We start from the raw sequence: 23475 nt of genomic DNA on the forward strand, positions 1-23475 counted from the left end.
CCAAGGCGCAAAATAACAGCCCATGAACTGAGAAAAGTCAAGCGTGCAGCTGCCAAGATGCCACTTGCCACCAGTTTGGCCATATTTCAGAGCTGCAACATCACTGGAGTGCCCAAAAGCACAAGGTGTGCAATACTCAGAGACATGGCCAAGGTAAGAAAGGCTGAAAGACGACCACCACTGAACAAGACACACAAGCTGAAACGTCAAGACTGGGCCAAGAAATATCTCAAGACTGATTTTTCAAAGGTTTTATGGACTGATGAAATGAGAGTGAGTCTTGATGGGCCAGATGGATGGGCCCGTGGCTGGATTGGTAAAGGGCAGAGAGCTCCAGTCCGACTCAGACGCCAGCAAGGTGGAGGTGGAGTACTGGTTTGGGCTGGTATCATCAAAGATGAGCTTGTGGGGCCTTTTCGGGTTGAGGATGGAGTCAAGCTCAACTCCCAGTCCTACTGCCAGTTTCTGGAAGACACCTTCTTCAAGCAGTGGTACAGGAAGAAGTCTGCATCCTTCAAGAAAAACATGATTTTCATGCAGGACAATGCTCCATCACACGCGTCCAACTACTCCACAGCGTGGCTGGCAAGAAAGGGTATAAAAGAAGAAAAGCTAATGACATGGCCTCCTTGTTCACCTGATCTGAACCCCATTGAGAACCTGTGGTCCATCATCAAAGGAGGGAAAACAGTACACCTCTCTGAACAGTGTCTGGGAGGCTGTGGTTGCTGCTGCACGCAATGTTGATGGTGAACAGATCAAAACACTGACAGAATCCATGGATGGCAGGCTTTTGAATGTCCTTGCAAAGAAAGGTGGCTATATTGGTCACTGATTTGTTTTTGTTTTGTTTTTGAATGTCAGAAATGTATATTTGTGATTGTTGAGATGTTATATTGGTTTCACTGGTAAAATAAATAATTGAAATGGGTATACTGTATATTTGATTTGTGTTAAGTTGCCTAATAATTATGCACAGTAATAGTCACCTGCACACACAGATATCCCCCTAAAATAGCTAAAACTAAAAACTACTTCCAAAAATAGTCAGCTTTGATATTAATGAGTTTTTTGGGTTCATTGAGAACATGGTTGTTGTTCAATAATAAAATTAATCCTCAAAAATACTTATTTGCCTAATAATTCTGCACTCCCTGTAGAACATGTGTCCTCCTTGGAAGATGTTCCCCCTGTCCCTAGACAGTCATCACCAGAACCGGTGTCCCTATTAGAAGATGTCCTCTCCTCTATGTCTCTAGATAGACAGTTGTCAACAGAACAGGTGTCCCCATCAGAAGATGTCCCCTCTGTCCCTAGACAGTCATCACCAGAACTGGTGTCCCTATTGGAAGATGTCCCTTCCCCTATGTCTCTAGACAAACAGTCGTCACCAGAACAGGTGTCCCCATTGAAAAATGTCTCCTATGTCCCTAGGCAATCACCAGAACACATGTCCCCTCTGTCCCTAGACAGTTGTCACCAGGTTTCCCCCATTGGAAGATGTCCCCTATGTCTCTAGACAGACAGTCATCACCAGAACATGTGTCCTCCTTGGAAGATGTCCCTTATGTCCCTAAACAGTTGTCACCAGGTTTCCCCCATTGGAAGATGTCCCCTATGTCTCTAGACAGCCATCACCAGAACACGTGTCCTCCTTGGAAGATGTCCCCTCTGTCCCTAGACAGTTGTCACCAGATTTCCCCACTGGAAGATGTCCCCTATGTCTCTAGACAGCCATCACCAGAACACGTGTCATCCTTGGAAGATGTCCCCTCTGTTCCCAGGTATCCCCATAGGGTGACTCTATCTCCCAGGGACAGAGACAATGATAAAAATGTTGCAGGGTTGAATTATTTTTTAATTTTACAAAAAAAGCCTTGGCTTGGGGAGTAAGGGGGAGGGGAGGGGTGTCAATTGCTAAGTGAGAACCCCAATAGTTGTGAGTGTGCAGCATTGTACAATATGTGTGTGTCATCCCCCATCCCTCGTATCCAGATCACATCTCTCATGGTCTGACTTCCTATCCTCCAATCTCCAGAAACTCATTAATATTCATGAGTCTGCGGCTTCTACAATCAGCCTGAAATCACCGAGATCTCAGCTACACCGCAGCCATAACCCGCCCAAGAGGCCCTGTCTACAGTCACACTCAGTGCAGCCTAATGGCCGGTCCATCTCCCCCCCCCCCAGGGAGGAACCATCACATCATGGTCTGCATAGAGTTCCCCCCCCCCCCCGAGGGAGGAACCATCACATCATGGCCTGCACAGAGTCTCCCCCCCCGAGGGAGGAACCATCACATCATGGCCTGAATAGAGTCCCCCCCGAGGGAGGAACCATCGCATCATGGCATGCATAGAGTTCCCCCCCCCCCGAGGGAGGAACCATCACATCATGGTCTGCATAGAGTTCCCCCCCCCCCCCGAGGGAGGAACCATCACATCATGGCCTGCACAGAGTCTCCCCCCCCGAGGGAGGAACCATCACATCATGGCCTGAATAGAGTCCCCCCCGAGGGAGGAACCATCGCATCATGGCATGCATAGAGTCACCACCCCCCCCCCCCCGAGGGAGGAACCATCACATCATGGTCTGCATAGAGTCTCCCCCCGAGGGAGGAACCATCACATCATGGCCTGCAAAGAGTCTCCCCCCGAGGGAGGAACCATCACATCATGGCCTGCATAGAGTCTCCCCCCGAGGGAGGAACCATCACATCATGGCCTGCATAGAGTCTCCCCCCGAGGGAGGAACCATCACATCATGGCCTGCATAGAGTCTCCCCCCGAGGGAGGAACCATCACATCATGGCCTGAATAGAGTCACCCCCCGAGGGAGGAACCATCACATCATGGCCTGCATAGAGTCTCCCCCCGAGGGAGGAACCATCACATCATGGCCTGAATAGAGTCACCCCCCCCCCCCCCCCGAGGGAGGAACCATCACATCATGGTCTGCACAGAGTCTCCCCCCGAGGGAGGAACCATCACATCATGGCCTGAATAGAGGTCCCCCCGAGGGAGGAACCATCACATCATGGCATGCATAGAGTCCCCCCCCCCGAGGGAGGAACCATCACATCATGGCCTGCAAAGAGTCTCCCCCCGAGGGAGGAACCATCACATCATGGCCTGCATAGAGTCTCCCCCCCGAGGGAGGAACCATCACATCATGGCCTGCATAGAGTCTCCCCCCGAGGGAGGAACCATCACATCATGGCATGCATAGAGTAGTCGTCCCTCCCCTGAAGGAGGAACCATCACCTCATGGCCTGCAAAGAGTCTCCCCCGAGGGAGGAACCATTACAGAGATTGCTAAAGCCTCATAAACGTTTGTTTAAAGCTACAGCCAGCACAATTATTAGGATCTTCCTTTAGCACTGGAGGCGGGGCTGTGACTGAGCTGTATTCCTTCATCACAGGGGAGGAAAGTGAGGTCACTGAGCTGGCTGCACTGTCTGGCAGAGGGTCCCGGAAGGGGATACTGCCCCCCCCCCAGAAATATATGTCACTGTGCGCTCAGAGATAGACAGAATCATACACTATGGTATTATAAATAGCAGCACGATCGATCGTCCCATAATCACCCCAAATACCAAAATCTTCCTCCAGATCTCCTCATGGAAATGTACGAGAATTGCAGAATATTCATTAGAATATTATATAATGTGTGCAGATTTCCCCACCCACTGCACAGATTACCACCCCCCCCTACTCAGATTACCACCCCCCCTACACAGATTACCACCCCCCCCCCCCTACACAGATTACCACCCCCTCGTATTATCTAATAATAGTACACAGGTCACTTACATGCTAATAATAGAAAAAATAATAATAATAGTAAATAATAACAGTACACTCATTACTTAAATGCTAATAATAGAATAATAATAAAATAATAATAATAATAAAATAATAATAATAATAATAACATTATGTAATAATAGTACACGTCACCTCCTAATAATAGAATAATAATAACAACGTGATAATAGTAAACAAGTCACTTATCTGATAATAATATTATTACATGCTAATATTAGAATAATAATAAGTGATAATAGTACACAGATATGATAGTAGGGGGCAGGGCTGTGTAATAGGAGGGCTGTGTAATAGGAGGGAGGAGAAATAGGAGGGCTGTGTAATTGGAGGGAGGAGTAATAGGAGGGAGAAGTAATAGGAGGGCTGTGTAATAGGAGGGCTGTGTAATAGGAGGGAGGAGTAATAGGAGGGCTGTGTAATAGGAGGGCTGTGTAATAGGAGGGAGGAGAAATAGGAGGGCTGTGTAATAGGAGGGAGGAGTAATAGGAGGGAGGAGAAATAGGAGGGCTGTGTAATAGGAGGGCTGTGTAATAGGAGGGCTGTGTAATAGGAGGGAGGAGTAATAGGAGGGCTGTGTAATAGGAGGGCTGTGTAATAGGAGGGAGGAGTAATAGGAGGGCTGTGTAACAGGAAGGAGTAGTAGGAGGAAGGAGTAATAGGAGGGAGGAGTAATAGGAGGGCTGTGTAATAGGAGGGAGGAGTAATAGGAGGGAGGAGTAATAGGAGGGCTGTGTAATAGGAGGGAGGAGTAATAGGAGGGCTGTGTAATAGGAGGGAGGAGTAATAGGAGGGCTGTGTAATAGGAGGGAGGAGTAATAGGAGTATCTATGGGGTTCAGAGGAAGTATGGGTGATATCAGGGATTTTTGTCAGCGGGAACATGGGGGGGGGAGGGTGATGCCGTTTCGGCACCTCCACCACTGAATATATGTAATGGGAAGGGGAACTGGAGTGTGTTGGAGGGTCTATTGATACTGGCTGCTGGGGGGGTCGGATATATTGTCGGTAGGAAGATATATTGTTGCTGGGTGGTCTTATGTTATTAGGAGGGATCTACTGTTGAGGGAGTGGCTATTGATGCTGGCTGCTGGGGGATCTATTGTTGCTGGCAGGGGCCTTTTGTTGCTGAAGTGGATCTGTTGTTACTGGGGGGAATTTTGTTGCTCTGGGTCTATTGTTGCAGGGGGGTCTAGTATTGCTGAGGGAGTCTATAGTTACTGGGGGTATTTTGTTGCTTGGGGTCTATTGTTGCAGGGGGAATCCAATGGTGTTGCTGATGGGGATCTGTTGTTGCTGAGGGTGTCTAATGTTGCTGGGGGGTATTTTGTTGCTTGGGGTCTGTTGTTGTGGGGGATCTATTGTTGCTGATGGGGATTTGTTGTTTCTGGGGGGGGTCTATTGTTGCTGATGGGGAGCCATTGCATGGTGATAGGGATTTCTCGTGTTGCAGGGGGAGCTATTGTTGTTGATGGGAAGTTGTTGTTGCAGGGATCTAGTAGTCTATTGTTGCTGGGGGATCTATTGTTGCTGATGGAGGTCTGTTGTTGCGGGGGGGGCTATTGTTGCTGATGGGGATCTGTTGTTGTGGGGATCTAGTCTATTGGTATTGGGGGATCTATTGTTGCTGATGGGGATTTGTTGTTGCTGGGGGGTCTATTGTTGCTGATGGGGAGCCGTTGCAGGATGGGTCTCGTGTTGCAGGGGGATCTATTGTTGCTGATGGGAAGCTGTTGTTGCAGGGATCTAGTAGTCTATTGTTGCTGAGGGGGATCTGTTGTTGCGAGGGAATTCATCGGTGCTGATGGGGAGCTATTGTTGTGGGGGGTCTAGTCTATTGTTGGGGGATCTATTGTTGCTGATGGGGATATGTTGTTGCTGGGGCGGGTCTTCTGTTGCAGGGGGAACAATTGTTTCTGACAGGGAGCTGTTGCTGGGGTCTATTGTTGCAGGGGGATCTATTGTTGCTGATGGGGGTGTTTTGTTGCTGGGGGGGTCTATTGTTGCAGGGGGATCTATTTTGCTGATGGGAATTTGTTGTTGGGGGGTCTATTGTTGCTTATGGGGAGCTGTTGTTGCGGGGGGTCTATTGTTGCTGATGGGGACCTATTGCTGGGGGGTCTAGTCTATTGTTGCTGAGGTCTATTGTTGCAGGTGGATCTATTGTTGCTGATGGGGATATGTTGTTGGGGGGGCTGTTGTGGGGGTCTATTGTTGCGGGGGATCTGTTGTTGCTGGAGGGGTCTAGTCTATTGTTGCAGGGCGATCTATTGTTGCTGATGGGGAGCTTTTGTTGCGTGGGGTCTATTGTTTCTGATGGGGGATCTGTTGTTGCTGATTGGGATCTAGTCTATTGTTGCAGGGGGATCTATCATTGCTGATGGGGATCTGTTTTTGCAGGGGGGGTCTATTGTTACTGATGGGGAGCTGTTGTTGCAGGGGGTCTATTGTTGCTGATGGGGATCTATTGTTGTGGTGGGATCTTTTGTTGCTGATGGGGAGCTATTGTTACTGGGGGGATCTATTGTTGCTGATGGGGAGCTGTTGTTGCAGGGGGTCTATTGTTGCTAATGGGGATCTATTGTTGCGGTGGGCTCTTTTGTTGCCGATGGGGAGCTATTGTTACTGGGGGGGGGGGTCTATTGTTGATGGCTGCAGGGTATCGGTTTCACTACTTTTCCATTATCATTAAATTCCATACAAATGATTTGGAACCACAATGTGATACTTGGTTGTGTATTTTATAAAAGGGGCAGTACTGGGAGGTGGGTAGGGGGTGGAACCAAGGGATGATGCTCAGAGGCGGGTAGAGGGCGGAGATAAAGGAGGACTCGGAAAGGGGGAGTGCCTGCACCTCTTCCTTGAGAAAAGAAGCCACAGAAATATGGGGTTAGCCTGGATACCTGTGGGAGGAGTCAGTGAAGGATCGGAGAATGTTCATCCATCATCAGATCAATACAATTATGAGGAAGTGTCCCCCCCCTCGTCCCCTCGTCCCAGACAGAAAAGGTGACATTTTGGCATGGATATGGAAAATAGGACTGATCATACCAGGCTAGATACTGAGCCATGGGTAGCAGAAAAGAACTGTCCAAAGACCTGCGTAACAAGTAGTGGAACTCTATAAAAGATGGAAAAGGATTTTAAAAGATATCCAAAGCCTTGAATATGGCAGTCAGTACAGTTCAACCACTTATGAAGAAGTGGGAAATTCTGGAATCTCTTGATACCATGCCAAGGTCAGGTAGACCAAGAAAGATTGCAGCCACGCATGCCAGGAGAATATTTTGGGATACAAAGAAAAACTCCCACAGGTCACCTCAGGAGGAATACCGGCTGCTCTGGAAAAGGATGACATGGTTGTTTCAAGGAGCACAATATGACAATACCTGACAACAAACTGCATGGTGGAATTATCAGAAAGAAGCATTTACCGCACCAATGCCACAAGAAAAGCCCGGGAACAATATGGCTGACAGAACCTTGACACGCCTCCCAGCTTCTGGCACACCGTAATCTGGAGTGACGAGACCAAAATAGAGCTTTATGGTCACAACCCATTAGTGCTTTGTTTGGAGAAAAGAACCCCATCCCCACTGTGAAGCATGGTGGTGGTTCACTGATTATTTTTTTGGCAGGGGGACCTTCCAGCAGGACAATGACCCTAAGCACAAGGCCAAGCTGACCTTCCAGCAGGACAATGACCCTAAGCACAAGGCCAAGCTGACCTTCCAGCAGGACAATGACCCTAAGCACAAGGCCAAGCTGCCCTTCCAGCAGGAAAATGACCCTAAGCACAAGGCCAAGCTGCCCTTCCAGCAGGACAATGACCCTAAGCACAAGGCCAAGCTGACCTTCCAGCAGGACAATGACCCTAAGCACAAGGCCAAGCTGACCTTCCAGCAGGACAATGACCCTAAGCACAAGGCCAAGCTGCCCTTCCAGCAGGAAAACGACCCTAAGCACAAGGCCTAGCGGCCCTTCCAGCAGGACAACAACCCTAAGCACAAGGCCAAGCTGCCCTTCCAGCAGGACAGTGACCCTAAGCACAAGGCTAAGCTGACCCTCCAGCAGAACAAATGACCCTAAGCACAAGGCCAAGCTGACCTTCCAGCAGGACAACGACCCTAAGCACAAGGCCAAGCTGACCTTCCAGCAGGACAATGACCCTAAGCACAAGGCCAAGCTGACCTTCCAGCAGGACAATGACCCTAAGCACAAGGCCAAGCTGCCCTTCCAGCAGGAAAACGACCCTAAGCACAAGGCCTAGCGGCCCTTCCAGCAGGACAACAACCCTAAGCACAAGGCCAAGCTGCCCTTCCAGGACAATGACCCTAAGCACAAGGCCAAGCTGCCCTTCCAGCAGGACAATGACCCTAAGCACAAGGCCAAGCTGACCTTCCGGTAGGACAATGACCCTAAGCACAAAGCCAAGCTGCCCTTCCAGCAGGACAATGGCCCTAAGCACAAGGCCAAGCTGTCCTTCCAGCAGGAAAATGACCCTAAGCACAAGGCCAAGCTGCCCTTCCAGCAGAAGAACGACCCTAAGCACAAGGCCAAGCTGACCTTCCAGCAGGACAATGACCCTAAGCACAAGGCCAAGCTGACCTTCCAGCAGGACAATGACCCTAAGCACAAGGCCAAGCTGACCTTCCAGCAGGACAATGACCCTAAGCACAAGGCCAAGCTGCCCTTCCAGCAGGACAATGACCCTAAGCACAAGGCCAAGCTGGTCCTCCAGCAGGAAAATGACCCTAAGCACAAGGCCAAGCTGACCCTCCAGCAGGACAATGACCCTAAGCACAAGGCCAAGCTGCCCTTCCAGCAGGACAATGACCCTAAGCACAAAGCCAAGCTGACCTTCCAGCAGGACAATGACCCTAAGCACAAGGCCAAGCTGACCTTCCAGTGGTTACAGCAGGAAAAGGGGAAGGGTCTTGAGTGACCGTCTCCCGATCTTCATATTATCCAGCCGCTCTGGGGGAGGGGTATCTCAAACATGCGATTCATGCAAGACCACCAAAGACTTCAAGACTTTGCATTATCTGGAGGCTTTGTGCCAAGACGAATGGGCAGCTGCACCCCGGAATGAATTCGGGGCTCATAGGCAACTATTACAGAGAACTGACCGCTGCCATTGGTGCTAAAGGGGACAATACACAGTATAAGAACTAAGGGGGTGCAGACTTCTGAGGGGGGGGGGCATTTTATTGGTTTAATGGTTGACTTGTTGCCATGTTGTATTTTATGATTGGGCCGTTCTGTTATCACCTCCAGTTACAGAATAGGAATTCCATAAGAGGTTGGGTTTTGCTGATCACTCATACATCCGGTATATTCCCAATTCTCCAAGGTGGGGGGTGTACACTTTTCACCACAACTGTATATTACCTAGTTAGAAGAGGAGGGGAGTCATGTAGAGGGGGGGGGGGGAGTGGTGTTTGTCTTCCCAAAGTCTAGAAACCAATGAAACGATTATGGACTGGCACCACTCCCTGCCCCTACACAGTGGGGGTGCAGCTGCTGAAGGGGTCTCATGCTATAAATGTCTGGGGAGCAGCTGCTGAGGGGGTCTCATGCTTTAAATGTCTGGGGGTGACACATTTCTGAGTCCCCTCACCTGAAGCACCAACACAGCCAGCTTGGTGATGAAGGTCTACCAATGGCTTGGTGATGAAGGTCTACCAATGGCTTGGCGATGAAGGTCTACCAATGGCTTGGCGATGAAGGTCTACCAATGGCTTGGCGATGAAGTTCTACCAATGACTTGGTGATGAAGGTCTACCAATGGCTTGGCGATGAAGGTCTACCAATGACTTGGTGATGAAGGTCTACCAATGGCTTGGTGATGAAGGTCTACCAATGGCTTGGCGATGAAGGTCTACCAATGGCTTGGCGATGAAGGTCTACCAATGGCTTGGCGATGAAGGTCTACCAATGGCTTGATGATGAAGGTCTACCAATGGCTTGGTGATGAAGGTCTACCAATGGCTTGGTGATGAAGGTCTACCAATGGCTTGGTGATGAAGGTCTACCAATGCCGTTCCTCGTTGAGATGGAAGTGTGCTGGCCTAGGTACTTAAATCCTCATCTGGTTTTACTGGTGTATGGCGAGTAGCACCCCAACTTCTTCCATTACTGAGTGATCTGGTGATCCCTCTACAGGTAGGGCAGCGGGTGTCCCACCATCAGCGATATTGATAAGAGCGGGTCAAGGAGAAAAGCCCTTATAGGTATGATGATGGACTCTTCCCATCCTTCGTATGGAATATTTGCCCTCCGCGGTTCAGGTTGGAGGTTACACAGCATCGGGACCACAACCACCAGGCTGAGGAGCATCTTACTCTTTGATGCTGATAAATTCTGACCCATACTGAACAATGGCTGCTATTGTAGACGGGGGCAACCTTTGTACAACATCGCATCTCTGGGACTCACTAACAGACCTCTAGCCCAATTTCTGCATTACTCCCCACCCCCTGAAGGAGCAAAAGTAATAAAGTTCACCCAAAGCTTGCTCCATACCTTCACACGACACCTCCCCCGCTCCCTCCGGTTTCGGGATTGGCTACACAGGAAGTCAGAGATGAGTCCATCTGGTTTTACTGGTAAATGACAATTCGTACATCTTCTTCCATATCCAGTGGTGGCAGTTACCAGGGCGGCCATCTTTAGACCTGCCCCTTTTTAACTCCTCTTTGGGCATCAGGACTTCTAGGAATTTCCCCAGCCGGGGAACGTGATTTGCTTGCAATTTCACTCAATCTCTGAAGAGGGTCCCACCTTGTCCCACAGCTACACCATTATCTCCATTCTTCTCTAAACTTCCCACCAGACTGAAGCACTCTCCAACCCGCTATATATATCACTGTGGGGAAGAGTGCCACCTAGTGGCCAAACTGGGAACTGCGCCAACACCCCCTTACACCTCTTTTATTAAGGGGGCCTCTGTTCTGTCTCAGCAGGAGATCCTAGAGGTAGAGGTAAGCAACTTCCGCACTCCAGCTGTGAAACGACAAATCTCACCATGCCTTTCCTCCCACGCAATCGGAGGCCGATCGCTCTCCTCCCGCAGTACATGGAGGGAGAGCAGTACACGGTCAGGGTGGGGGGTGCAGTACATGGGGGATGCAGTATAAAGGGGGGTGCAGAACACGGTCAGGGTGTGGGGTGCAGTACACGGTTTGGGTGGGGGACTGCAGTACATGGAAGGGGTGCAGTATAAAAGTGGGGATTCAGTATATAGTCGGGGGTGCAGTACATGAAGGGGTAGCGGTGTAAAAGGGGGGGGGAGTACAGTGGGGGGATGCAGTACCCGGTCGGGGGGGGGTGCAGTACATGGGGGGATGGGGGGTTCAGTATAAAGGGGGGGGTACACTGGGGGGATGCAGTACACGGTCAGGGGGTGCAGTACACGGTCGGGGTTGAGTACATGGAGGGGGTGTAGTACATGGGGGGTGCAGTATAAAAGGGGGAGTACACTGGGGGGGGTGCAGTACGCGGTCGGTGGGGTGCAGTACACGGTTGGGGTGGGGGGGTGCAGCACATGAAGGGGGTGCAGTACATGGGGGGGATGGGGGGTGCAGTATAAAGGGGGGAGTACACTGGGGGGGATGCAGTACACGGTCGGGGTGGGGAGGTGCAGTACATGGAGGGGTAGCGGTTTAAAAGGGGGGAGGAGTACAGAGGGGGGATGCAGTACCTGGTCGGGGGGGGGGTGAAGTATAAAGGGAGGGGAGTACACTGGGGGGATGCAGTACACGGTCGGGGGGTGCAGTACACGGTCGGGGTGGAGTACATGGAGGTGGTGCAGTACATGGGGGGATGGGGGGGTGCAGTATAAAAGGGGGCGGGGGAGTACACTGGGGGGTGCAGTACATGGTCGGGGTGGGGGGTGCAGTACACGGTTGGGGTGGGGGGGTGCAGTAAATGGAGGGGGTGCAGTACACGGTTGGGGTGGGGGGGGGTGCAGTACATGGAGGGGGTGCATTACATGGGGGGATGGAGGGGTGCAGTACACGGTCGGTGGGGTTGCAGTACACGGTCAGGGTGGAGTAGATGGAGGGGGTGCAGTACATGGGGGGATGGGGGGGTGCAGTATAAAAGGGGGCGGGGCAGTACACTGGGGGGTGCAGTACACGGTCGGTGGGGTGCAGTACACGGTCGGGGTGGGGGGGTGCAGTACATGGAGGGGGTGAATTACATGGGGGGATGGAGGGGTGCAGTATAAAAGGGAGGGTACACTGGGGGGGTGCAGTACACGATCGGGGGGGTTGCTGTACACGGTCGGGGGGGGGGTGCTGTACACGGTGGGGGGGTTGCAGTACACGGTCGGGGGGGGGGGTGCTGTACACGGTCGGGGGGGTGCAGTACACGGTGGGGGGGTTGCAGTACATGGTCGGGGGGGGTGCAGTACATGGTCGGGGGGTTCAGTACACGGTCGGGGGGGTTGCTGTACACGGTCGGGGGGGGGGGGTGCTGTACACGGTCGGGGGGGTGCAGTACACGGTGGGGGGGTTGCAGTACATGGTCGGGGGGGGTGCAGTACATGGTCGGGGGGTTCAGTACACGGTCGGGGGGGTTGCTGTACACGGTGGGGGGGTTGCAGTACACGGTCGGGGGGGGGGGTTGCAGTACACGGTCGGGGGGGGTGCAGTACATGGTCGGGGGGGGGGGGGAGTACACGGTCGGGGGGGGGGGTGCTGTACACGGTCGGGGGGGGAGGGGGGAGTACACAATGTTGCACTGTATGTAGTGATGGCACACAGGATATAAAGTAACTTTATCTTCACTATTTCCATGATCTGCTCCTTTCCATGTGTATGGGGGGGGGGGGGTGAATGTGAGGGCAGTGTCGGAATATCTCACGGTGTGTATATGGGGGGGGGGGGGGTGTATGACGTCAGAATATCTCAGGCGGGTGTCGCTGGTCGGGGAATTGTGTTGCACGCTATGTGTGAACGGGGGAGGGATTTTATTTCCAACCGAAACTCCCCTCCCCGGTGACGTCAGGTATGATGGGCGGACGGGCAGGCGGTTGCCTGGTAACCGGGTCGGGGGCGGGCCGTGTCCTCACACACAGTCGGTGCATTCAGTGTGGTGTTGCCGTAGGATTGGAGACCCCGGTGCTGGATTGGGTGAATGTCGGCCCTGGTGACCCACCGACTACAATATGACACCCCCGACCACCTCCGCTCCAAGGTAAGGGGGGGACCCGACATCTGCAGACACCCCAATAATCAACACCCCATAACTATCCATTCCTTCCACCATTGTCCTATCAACCAGCCTGTTATCACCCCAATACATCCTCCCAGATCGCCCCAATACACCCTCCGAGATCGCCCCAATACACCCTCCGAGATCGCCCCAATACATCCTACGAGATCGCCCCAATACATCCTCCGAGATCGCCCCAATACACCCTCCGAGATCGCCCCAATACATCCTACGAGATCGCCCCAATACATCCTACGAGATCGCCCCAATACATCCTCCGAGATCGCCCCAATACACCCTCCCAGATCGCCCCAATACACCCTCCGAGATCGCCCCAATACACCCTCCCAGATCGCCCCAATACACCCTCCGAGATCGCCCCAATACACCCTCCCAGATCGCCCCAATACACCCTCCGAGATCGCCCCAATACATCCTCCCAGATCGCCCCAATACACCCTCCCAGATCGCCCCAATACACCCTCCCAGATCGCCCCAATACATCCTCCCAGATCGCCCCAATACACCCTCCCAGATCGCCCCAATACACCCTCCCAGATCGCCCCAATACACCCTCCGAGATCGCCCCAATACATCCTACGAGATCGCCCCAATACATCCTCCGAGATCGCCCCAATACACCCTCCGAGATCGCCCCAATACATCCTACGAGATCGCCCCAATACATCCTCCGAGATCGCCCCAATACACCCTCCCAGATCGCCCCAATACACCCTCCGAGATCGCCCCAATACACCCTCCGAGATCGCCCCAATACACCCTCCCAGATCGCCCCAATACACCCTCCGAGATCGCCCCAATACACCCTCCGAGATCGCCCCAATACACCCTCCCAGATCGCCCCAATACATCCTCCCAGATCGCCCCAATACACCCTCCCAGATCGCCCCAATACACCCTCCGAGATCGCCCCAATACATCCTACGAGATCGCCCCAAAACATCCTCCGAGATCGCCCCAATACACCCTCCGAGATCGCCCCAATACATCCTACGAGATCGCCCCAATACATCCTCCGAGATCGCCCCAATACACCCTCCCAGATCGCCCCAATACACCCTCCGAGATCGCCCCAATACACCCTCCGAGATCGCCCCAATACACCCTCCCAGATCGCCCCAATACACCCTCCGAGATCGCCCCAATACACCCTCCGAGATCGCCCCAATACACCCTCCCAGATCGCCCCAATACATCCTACGAGATCGCCCCAATACATCCTCCCAGATCGCCCCAATACATCCTCCGAGATCGCCCCAATACACCCTCCCAGATCGCCCCAATACACTCTCCGAGATCGCCCCAATACATCCTCTGAGATCGCCCCAATACACCCTCCCAGATCGCCCCAATACACCCTCCCAGATCGCCCCAATACACCCTCCCAGATCGCCCCAATACATCCTACGAGATCGCCCCAATACACCCTCCCAGATCGCCCCAATACACCCTCCCAGATCGCCCCAATACACCCTCCCAGATCGCCCCAATACACCCCACACTGTGTACAATGTTTACAATCAGCATTACCAGTGTTTACAATGTTCACAAATACGGTGATGTGTGCGCAGTGTGTGTGGGGGGGGGGGTTCCTGTAGTCTCGGTGATGTGTGTGGGGGGTTTCTGTAGTCCCTGTGATGTGTGTGTGTATGTGGGGGGGGGTTTCCTGTAGTCTCGGTGATGTGTGTGTGTGTGGGGGGGGGGTTCCTGTAGTCTTGGTGATGTGTGTGTGTGTGTGTGGGGGGGGGGGGTTCCTGTAGTCTTGGTGATGTGTGTGTGTGTGGGGGGGGGTACTGTAGTCTCGGTAATGTGTGTGTGGGGAGGGGGGGTTCCCGGTAGTCTCAGTGATGTGTGTGTGTGTGTGGGAGGGGGGTTCCTGTAGTCTCGGTAATGTGTGTGTGTGGGGGGGGGGGGTTCCTGTAGTCTCGGTAATGTGTGTGTGTGGGGGGGGGTTCCTGTAGTCTCGGTAATGTGTGTGTGGTGGGGTGCGGGGGGTTCCTGTAGTCTCGGTGATGTGTGTGAAGGGTGGGGGGGGGGGTTCCTGTAGTCTCGGTAATGTGTGTGTGGTGGGGGTGCGGGGGGTTCCTGTAGTCTCGGTGATGTGTGTGAAGGGTGGGGGGGGTTCCTGTAGTCTCGGTGATGTGTGTGAAGAGTGGGGGGGGTTCCTGTAGTCTCGGTGATGTGTGTGAAGGGTGGGGGGGGGTTCCTGTAGTCTCGGTGATGTGTGTGAAGGGTGGGGGGGGGGGGTTCCTGTAGTCTCGGTGATGTGTGTGAAGGGTGGGGGGGGGGTTCCTGTAGTCTCGGTGTGATTACTTGGTGACACAATGCTGTATATTCATCGGATAAGTAGTCTTTGCTCTGAGTTAATAAATACTGAGGGTGTCAGCCAATCAGATCACACCTCTGTAGTAGAGCCAGGGGACTGTGTGATTGGTCGCTCTGAGATTGTAGGCGGGTCTCCCCAGAGGCAGGATTGGAATTGTGACACATGTGAGATATTTATGTAGCTGCCATATATCGTCCCCTCCTGAGACTACACATCACCCCCCCCCCTATACACCCTACACAGGGGGGACTACAGGCTGCGCAAAGGAACTTACAATCTAGGGGTACATGGAGCTTACAATCTGCAGTCTCTGACCGTCTCCTGTACTATGTCTGCAGTCTCTGACCGTCTCCTGTACTATGTCTGCAGTCTCTGACACTCTCCTGTACCATGTCTGTAGTCTCTGACCGTCTCCTGTACCATGTCTGCAGTCTCTGACCATCTCCTGTACTATGTCTGCAGTCTCTGACCTTCTCCTGTACCATGTCTGCAGTCTCTGACCATCTCCTGTACTATGTCTGCAGTCTCTGACACTCTCCTGTACTATGTCTGTAGTCTCTGACTGTCTCCTGTAGTATGTCTGCAGTCTCTGACCTTCTCCTGTACCATGTCTGCAGTCTCTGACCATCTCCTGTACTATGTCTGCAGTCTCTGACCATCTCCTGTACCATGTCTGCAGTCTCTGACAATCTCCTGTGTCTGCAGTCTCTGACCTTCTCCTGTACTATGTCTGCAGTCTCTGACCGTCTCCTGTATCATGTCTGCAGTCTCTGACCATCTCCTGTACTATGTCTGCAGTCTCTGACCGTCTCCTGTACTATGTCTGCAGTCTCTGACCGTCTCCTGTACTATGTCTGCAGTCTCTGACCATCTCCTGTACCATGTCTGCAGTCTCTGACTGTCTCCTGTACCATGTCTGCAGTCTCTGACCATCTCCTGTAGTATGTCTGCAGTCTCTGACCTTCTCCTGTACCATGTCTGCAGTCTCTGACCGTCTCCTGTACTATGTCTGCAGTCTCTGACCGTCTCCTGTACCATGTCTGCAGTCTCTGACCGTCTCCTGTACTATGTCTGCAGTCTCTGACCGTCTCCTGTACTATGTCTGCAGTCTCTGACCGTCTCCTGTACCATGTCTGCAGTCTCTGACCGTCTCCTGTACCATGTCTGCAGTCTCTGACCGTCTCCTGTACTATGTCTGCAGTCTCTGACCATCTCCTGTACCATGTCTGCAGTCTCTGACAATCTCCTGTGTCTGCAGTCTCTGACCGTCTCCTGTACCATGTTTGCAGTCTCTGACCATCTCCTGTATCATGTCTGCAGTCTCTGACCATCTCCTGTACCATGTCTGCAGTCTCTGACTGTCTCCTGTACCATGTCTGCAGTCTCTGACCATCTCCTGTAGTATGTCTGCAGTCTCTGACCATCCCCTGTACCATGTCTGCAGTCTCTGACAATCTCCTGTGTCTGCAGTCTCTGACAATCTCCTGTACTACGTCTGCAGTCTCTGACCGTCTCCTGTCCCATGTCTGCAGTCTCTGACCGTCTCCTGTACTATGTCTGCAGTCTCTGACCGTCTCCTGTACAATGTCTGCAGTCTCTGACCATCTCCTGTACTACGTCTGCAGTCTCTGACCATCTGCAGTCTCTGACCGTCTCCTGTCCCATGTCTGCAGTCTCTGACCATCTCCTGTACTATGTCTGCAGTCTCTGACCGTCTCCTGTAGTATGTCTGCAGTCTCTGACCGTCTCCTGTACTATGTCTGCAGTCTCTGACCGTCTCCTGTACTATGTCTGCAGTCTCTGACCATCTCCTGTACTATGTCTGCAGTCTCTGACCATCTCCTGTACTATGTCTGCAGTCTCTGACCATCTCCTGTACTATGTCTGCAGTCTCTGACCGTCTCCTGTACCATGTCTGCAGTCTCTGACTGTCTCCTGTACTATGTCTGCAGTCTCTGACCGTCTCCTGTACTATGTCTGCAGTCTCTGACTGTCTCCTGTATCATGTCTGCAGTCTCTGACTGTCTCCTGTACTATGTCTGCAGTCTCTGACCATCTCCTGTACTACGTCTGCAGTCTCTGACCATCTGCAGTCTCTGACCGTCTCCTGTACTATGTCTGCAGTCTCTGACCATCTCCTGTACTATGTCTGCAGTCTCTGACCGTCTCCTGTATCATGTCTGCAGTCTCTGACCGTCTCCTGTACTATGTCTGCAGTCTCTGACCATCTCCTGTACTATGTCTGCAGTCTCTGACCGTCTCCTGTATCATGTCTGCAGTCTCTGACCGTCTCCTGTACTATGTCTGCAGTCTCTGACCGTCTCCTGTACTATGTCTGCAGTCTCTGACCATCTCCTGTACTATGTCTGCAGTCTCTGACCGTCTCCTGTACTATGTCTGCAGTCTCTGACCATCTCCTGTACTATGTCTGCAGTCTCTGACTGTCTCCTGTACTACGTCTGCAGTCTCTGACCATCTGCAGTCTCTGACCGTCTCCTGTCCCATGTCTGCAGTCTCTGACCATCTCCTGTACTATGTCTGCAGTCTCTGACCGTCTCCTGTAGTATGTCTGCAGTCTCTGACCGTCTCCTGTAGTATGTCTGCAGTCTCTGACCGTCTCCTGTACTATGTCTGCAGTCTCTGACCGTCTCCTGTACTATGTCTGCAGTCTCTGACCGTCTCCTGTATTATGTCTGCAGTCTCTGACCGTCTCCTGTACTATGTCTGCAGTCTCTGACCATCTCCTGTACTATGTCTGCAGTCTCTGACCGTCTCCTGTACTATGTCTGCAGTCTCTGACCGTCTCCTGTACTATGTCTGCAGTCTCTGACCATCTCCTGTACTATGTCTGCAGTCTCTGACCATCTGCAGTCTCTGACCATCTCCTGTACTATGTCTGCAGTCTCTGACCGTCTCCTGTACTATGTCTGCAGTCTCTGACCGTCTCCTGTACTATGTCTGTAGTCTCTGACTGTCTCTTGTACTATGTCTGCAGTCTCTGACCATCTCCTGTATCATGTCTGCAGTCTCTGACCGTCTCCTGTACTATGTCTGCAGTCTCTGACCGTCTCCTGTACTATGTCTGCAGTCTCTGACCATCTCCTGTACTATGTCTGCAGTCTCTGACCGTCTCCTGTACTATGTCTGCAGTCTCTGACTGTCTCCTGTACTATGTCTGCAGTCTCTGACCGTCTCCTGTACTATGTCTGCAGTCTCTGACCGTCTCCTGTACTATGTCTGCAGTCTCTGACTGTCTCTTGTACTATGTCTGCAGTCTCTGACCGTCTCCTGTACAATGTCTGCAGTCTCTGACCGTCTCCTGTACAATGTCTGCAGTCTCTGACCGTCTCTTGTACTATGTCTGTAGTCTCTGACCATCTCCTGTACTTTGTCTGCAGTCTCTGACCGTCTCCTGTACTATGTCTGTAGTCTCTGACTGTCTCCTGTGTCTGTAGTCTCTGACTGTCTCCTGTACTATGTCTGCAGTCTCTGACCGTCTCCTGTACTATGTCTGCAGTCTCTGACCATCTGCAGTCTCTGACCGTCTCCTGTAGTATTACATTCAGGGATATGCAGACACCCTGGCCTGGGACTCCTCCTGTAGGTCAGGTGATCATTGTCGGTATCTCAGGTGCTCCATCTTCTGGGAGGAGATCTGGAAAACCTGGCAGGCACCCCTGGATCCCGGATCTCCCCCCTGAGGAATGGATGGATGGATCATACACAGCCACTCTCCTCTCCGGGTCTCAGAATGAACCCCCCCCCCCCCCCCATACCCCTATTATGGGATGGATGATTGGGTAGAATCCGGCCCAGTGATGGCCGCCTGCCGGGAGGATAAGAGGCAGAGTCGGGGGAGGGGGGCTCTGGAGGTCTCTTCCAGGAACATGGCCGTCTATGGAGTGCAGAGGACTCCGAACTCTTCTAGGAGGAGAGAGGTGAGTGGAGGTGACTGGGAATCTGACAAGATTTAGGGGGCACAGATTTCACCGGACACCCCAAAGGGTGATCTATTGACCGCCCAAAATTCCCCTCTCAGCCAATCGGAGATCTCCAATATGATCCAAAATGTCTGCCGCACAGTCCGAATGTGACCGGAGCCTAAGAAATTACCTCCATCCCTTCCAATCAACCCCCCATCTCCTCACTTCTACCCCCCCAATCCCATCACCCCCCTACCCTATCCCATCCAATCAACCCCCATCTCCTCAAATCCCCCCCCCCCATCCCATCACCCCCCTACACCATCCAATCGACCCTATCTCCTCACCCCCCCCCCCCTCATCCCCATCCCATCACCCCCCCCATCCTACCACTCCCTATTCCATCCCATCTCCCCCCCCCATCATTTTACCCCTCATCCCCATCCAATCAGCCCCCCCATCTCCTCCCCATCCCGTCATCCCCACCACATCCCATCCAATCACCCCTCATCCCATCATCCCCCATCCAATCCATTTACCCCCCCACATCCCCACCCCACGCAATCACCATCCCCTCCCCCATACCATCTCCACCCCTTTACCCCCCCCCATCCCTTCCCTATCACCACCCACCTCCCTACCCCATCCCACTCCAGGTGGGTTGTCGGGGGTCAGGTGACGGTGGGGTGTCGGGGGTCAGGTGACGGTGGGGTGTCGGGGGTCAGGTGACGGTGGGGTGTCGGGGGTCAGGTGACGGTGGGTTGTCGGGGGTCAGGTGACGGTGGGGTGTCGGGGGTCAGGTGACGGTGGGGTGTCGGGGTCAGGTGACGGTGGGTTGTCGGGGGTCAGGTGACGGTGGGTTGTCGGGGGTCAGGTGACGGTGGGTTGTCGGGGGTCAGGTGACGGTGGGTTGTCGGGGGTCAGGTGACGGTGGGTTGTCGGGGGTCAGGTGACGGTGGGTTGTCGGGGGTCAGGTGACGGTGGGTTGTCGGGGGTCAGGTGACGGTGGGTTGTCGGGGGTCAGGTGACGGTGGGTTGTCGGAGGTCAGGTGACGGTGGGTTGTCGGGGGTCAGGTGACGGTGGGTTGTCGGGGGTCAGGTGACGGTGGGTTGTCGGGGGTCAGGTGACGGTGGGTTGTCGGGGGTCAGGTGACGGTGGGGTGTCGGGGGTCAGGTGACGGTGGGGTGTCGGGGGTCAGGTGACGGTGGGGTGTCGGGGGTCAGGTGACGGTGGGGTGTCGGGGGTCAGGTGACGGTGGAATGTATGGAGTTTTCACACTGGGGAATAGAATAGTCCTCGGGGGGGGGGATTGCTTTATAATGGTTTCTATAAATAACACGGTTACATTTGTTTTGTGCTATTTCTGTTCCCTCTCTGTCTGCTCTGATCACACACAGAGCTGGGTAGGCGTACAGTTGGTGAGTGATGATTGGACGGGTGGTGAGGTGGGATTGGACGGGTGGTGAGTGGTTGCAGTGGCCAGTGAGCGATGATTGGACGGGTGGTGAGGTGGGATTGGATGGGTGGTTAGTGGTTGCAGTGGCCAGTGAGCGATGATTGGACGGTTGGTGAGGAGGGATTGGATGGTTGGTGAGAGGTTGCAGTGGCCGGTGAGAAATGATTGGACGGTTGGTGAGGAGGGATTGGATGTGGGATTGGACGGTTGGTGAGAGGTTGCAGTGGCCAGTGAGCAATGATTGGACAGTTGGTGAGAGAGGTTGCAGTGGTTGGTGAGTGATGATTGGACGGTTGGTGAGGAGGGATTGGACGGTTGGTGAGAGAGGTTGCAGTGGTTGGTGAGTGATGATTGGACGGGTGGTGAGAAGGGATTGGACGGGTGGTGAGAGTGGTTGGTGAGTGAGGGATTGGACGGTTGGTGAGAGTGGTTGGTGAGTGAGGGATTGGACGGTTGGTGAGTGATGATTGGACGGTTGATGAGGAGGGATTGGATGGTTGGTGAGAAGGGATTGGGCGGTTGGTGAGAAGGGATTGGACGGTTGGTGAGAAGGGATTGGACGGTTGGTGAGAAGGGATTGGACGGTTGGTGAGAAGGGATTGGACGGGTGGTGAGAAGGGATTGGACAGTTGGTGAGAGAGGTTGCAGTGGTTGGTGAGGTGGGATTGGACGGTTGGTGAGGTGGGATTGGACGTGGGATTGGACGGTTGGTGAGAGTGGTTGCAGTGGCCAGTGAGCGATGATTGGACGGTTGGTGAGAGAGGTTGCAGTGGTTGGTGAGTGATGATTGGACAGTTGGTGAGTGAGGGATTGGACGGTTGGTGAGTGAGGGATTGGACGGTTGGTGAGTGAGGGATTGGACGGTTGGTGAGTGAGGGATTGGACGGTTGGTGAGGAGGGATTGGACGATTGGTGAGAGTGGTTGGTGAGAAGGGATTGGACGGTCGGTGAGTGATGATTGGACGGTTGGTGAGAAGGGATTAGACGGGTGGTGAGAGGTTGCAGTGGCCGTTGAGAAATGATTGGACGGTTGGTGAGAGAGGTTGCAGTGGTTGGTGAGGAGGGATTGGATGGTTGGTGAGAGGTTGCAGTGGCCGGTGAGAAATGATTGGACAGTTGGTGAGAGAGGGATTGGACGGTTGGTGAGAGAGGGATTGGACGGTTGGTGAGAGAGGGATTGGACGGTTGGTGAGAGAGGGATTGGACGGTTGGTGAGAGAGGGATTGGACGGTTGGTGAGAGAGGGATTGGACGGTTGATGAGGTGGGATTGGACGGTTGATGAGGTGGGATTGGACGGTTGATGAGGTGGGATTGGACGGTTGATGAGGTGGGATTGGACGGTTGATGGAGGTGGGATTGGACGGTTGATGGAGGTGGGATTGGGCGGTTGGTGAGAAGGGATTGGGCGGTTGGTGAGAAGGGATTGGACGGGTGGTGAGAAGGGATTGGACAGTTGGTGAGAGAGGTTGCAGTGGTTGGTGAGGAGGGATTGGACGTGGGATTGGACGGTTGGTGAGGTGGGATTGGACGGTTGGTGAGAGGTTGCAGTGGTCGGTGAGTGATGATTGGGGGGTCGGTGAGTGATGATTGGGGGGTCGGTGAGTGATGATTGGGCGGTCGGTGAGTGATGATTGGGCGGTCGGTGAGTGATGATTGGGCGGTCGGTGAGTGATGATTGGGCGGTTGGTGAGGAGGGATTGGACGGTTGGTGAGGAGGGATTGGACGGTTGGTGAGAGAGGTTGCAGTGGCCGGTGAGTGATGATTGGGCGGTTGGTGAGTGATGATTGGACGGTTGGTGAGTGATGATTGGACGGTTGGTGAGTGATGATTGGACGGTTGGTGAGTGATGATTGGACGGTTGGTGAGGAGGGATTGGACGGTTGGTGAGGAGGGATTGGACGGTTGGTGAGAGAGGTTGCAGTGGCCAGTGAGTGATGATTGGACGGTTGGTGAGTGATGATTGGACGGTTGGTGAGGAGGGATTGGACGGTTGGTGAGGAGGGATTGGACGGTTGGTGAGAGAGGTTGCAGTGGCCAGTGAGTGATGATTGGACGGTTGGTGAGGAGGGATTGGACGGTTGGTGAGGAGGGATTGGACGGTTGGTGAGAGAGGTTGCAGTGGCCGGTGAGTGATGATTGGACGGTTGGTGAGGTGGGATTGGACGGTTGGTGAGGAGGGATTGGACGGTTGGTGAGGAGGGATTGGACGGTTGGTGAGGAGGGATTGGACGGTTGGTGAGTGATGATTGGACGGTTGGTGAGAGAGGTTGCAGTGGCCGGTGATTGGAATAGGAATTGCAGTCACGGTTTGGTGCACGGAGCTAACAAACATCTAAATATAGAGCACTGCAGTGACCTAAATATTGTATGAATGGAGAGGTGTGGGGGAGGACGGCTCCCTGTGATGTCACGCTGTGTATGGTATCCAGGAGATGTATAGAGGTGACCTCATACATGATGATGGCGGTGACCTGTGATGTCACGCAGTGTACGTTATCCAGGAGATGTATAGAGATGACCTCATACATGATGGCGGTGACCTGTGATGTCACGCTGTGTACGTTATCCAGGAGAGGTATAGAGGTGACCTCATACATGATGGCGGTGACCTGTGATGTCACGCTGTGTATGGTATCCAGGAGATGTATAGAGATGACATCATACATGATGGCGGTCATCTAGGACTCCTCTCCCATTCTCATGC

General features: G+C 53.2%; 1 protein-coding gene across 4 annotated transcripts in view; it reads left to right on the forward strand.

Moving 5' to 3' along the window:
* RAB11FIP4 (RAB11 family interacting protein 4) overlaps positions 1-23475 on the forward strand; it is a 105447-nt gene that overhangs the window by 63035 nt on the left and 18937 nt on the right. Inside the window, exon 1 of one of the 4 annotated variants that reach the window (XM_082272210.1) lies at positions 12885-13024. The exons of 2 other annotated variants lie outside the window; for them this stretch is intronic. In XM_082272210.1, coding sequence (XP_082128336.1) covers positions 12965-13024 — 60 coding nt within the window. In that variant the 5' untranslated portion in view covers positions 12885-12964. Of the gene's footprint in view, positions 1-12884; positions 13025-23475 lie in introns of those variants that run through there. One more of the 4 variants, XM_082272211.1, reaches the window with a different exon arrangement.

This window comes from Pelophylax lessonae, assembly GCF_965119305.1.
Source record: "Pelophylax lessonae genome assembly, chromosome: 11".
Taxonomy (NCBI): domain Eukaryota; kingdom Metazoa; phylum Chordata; class Amphibia; order Anura; family Ranidae; genus Pelophylax; species Pelophylax lessonae.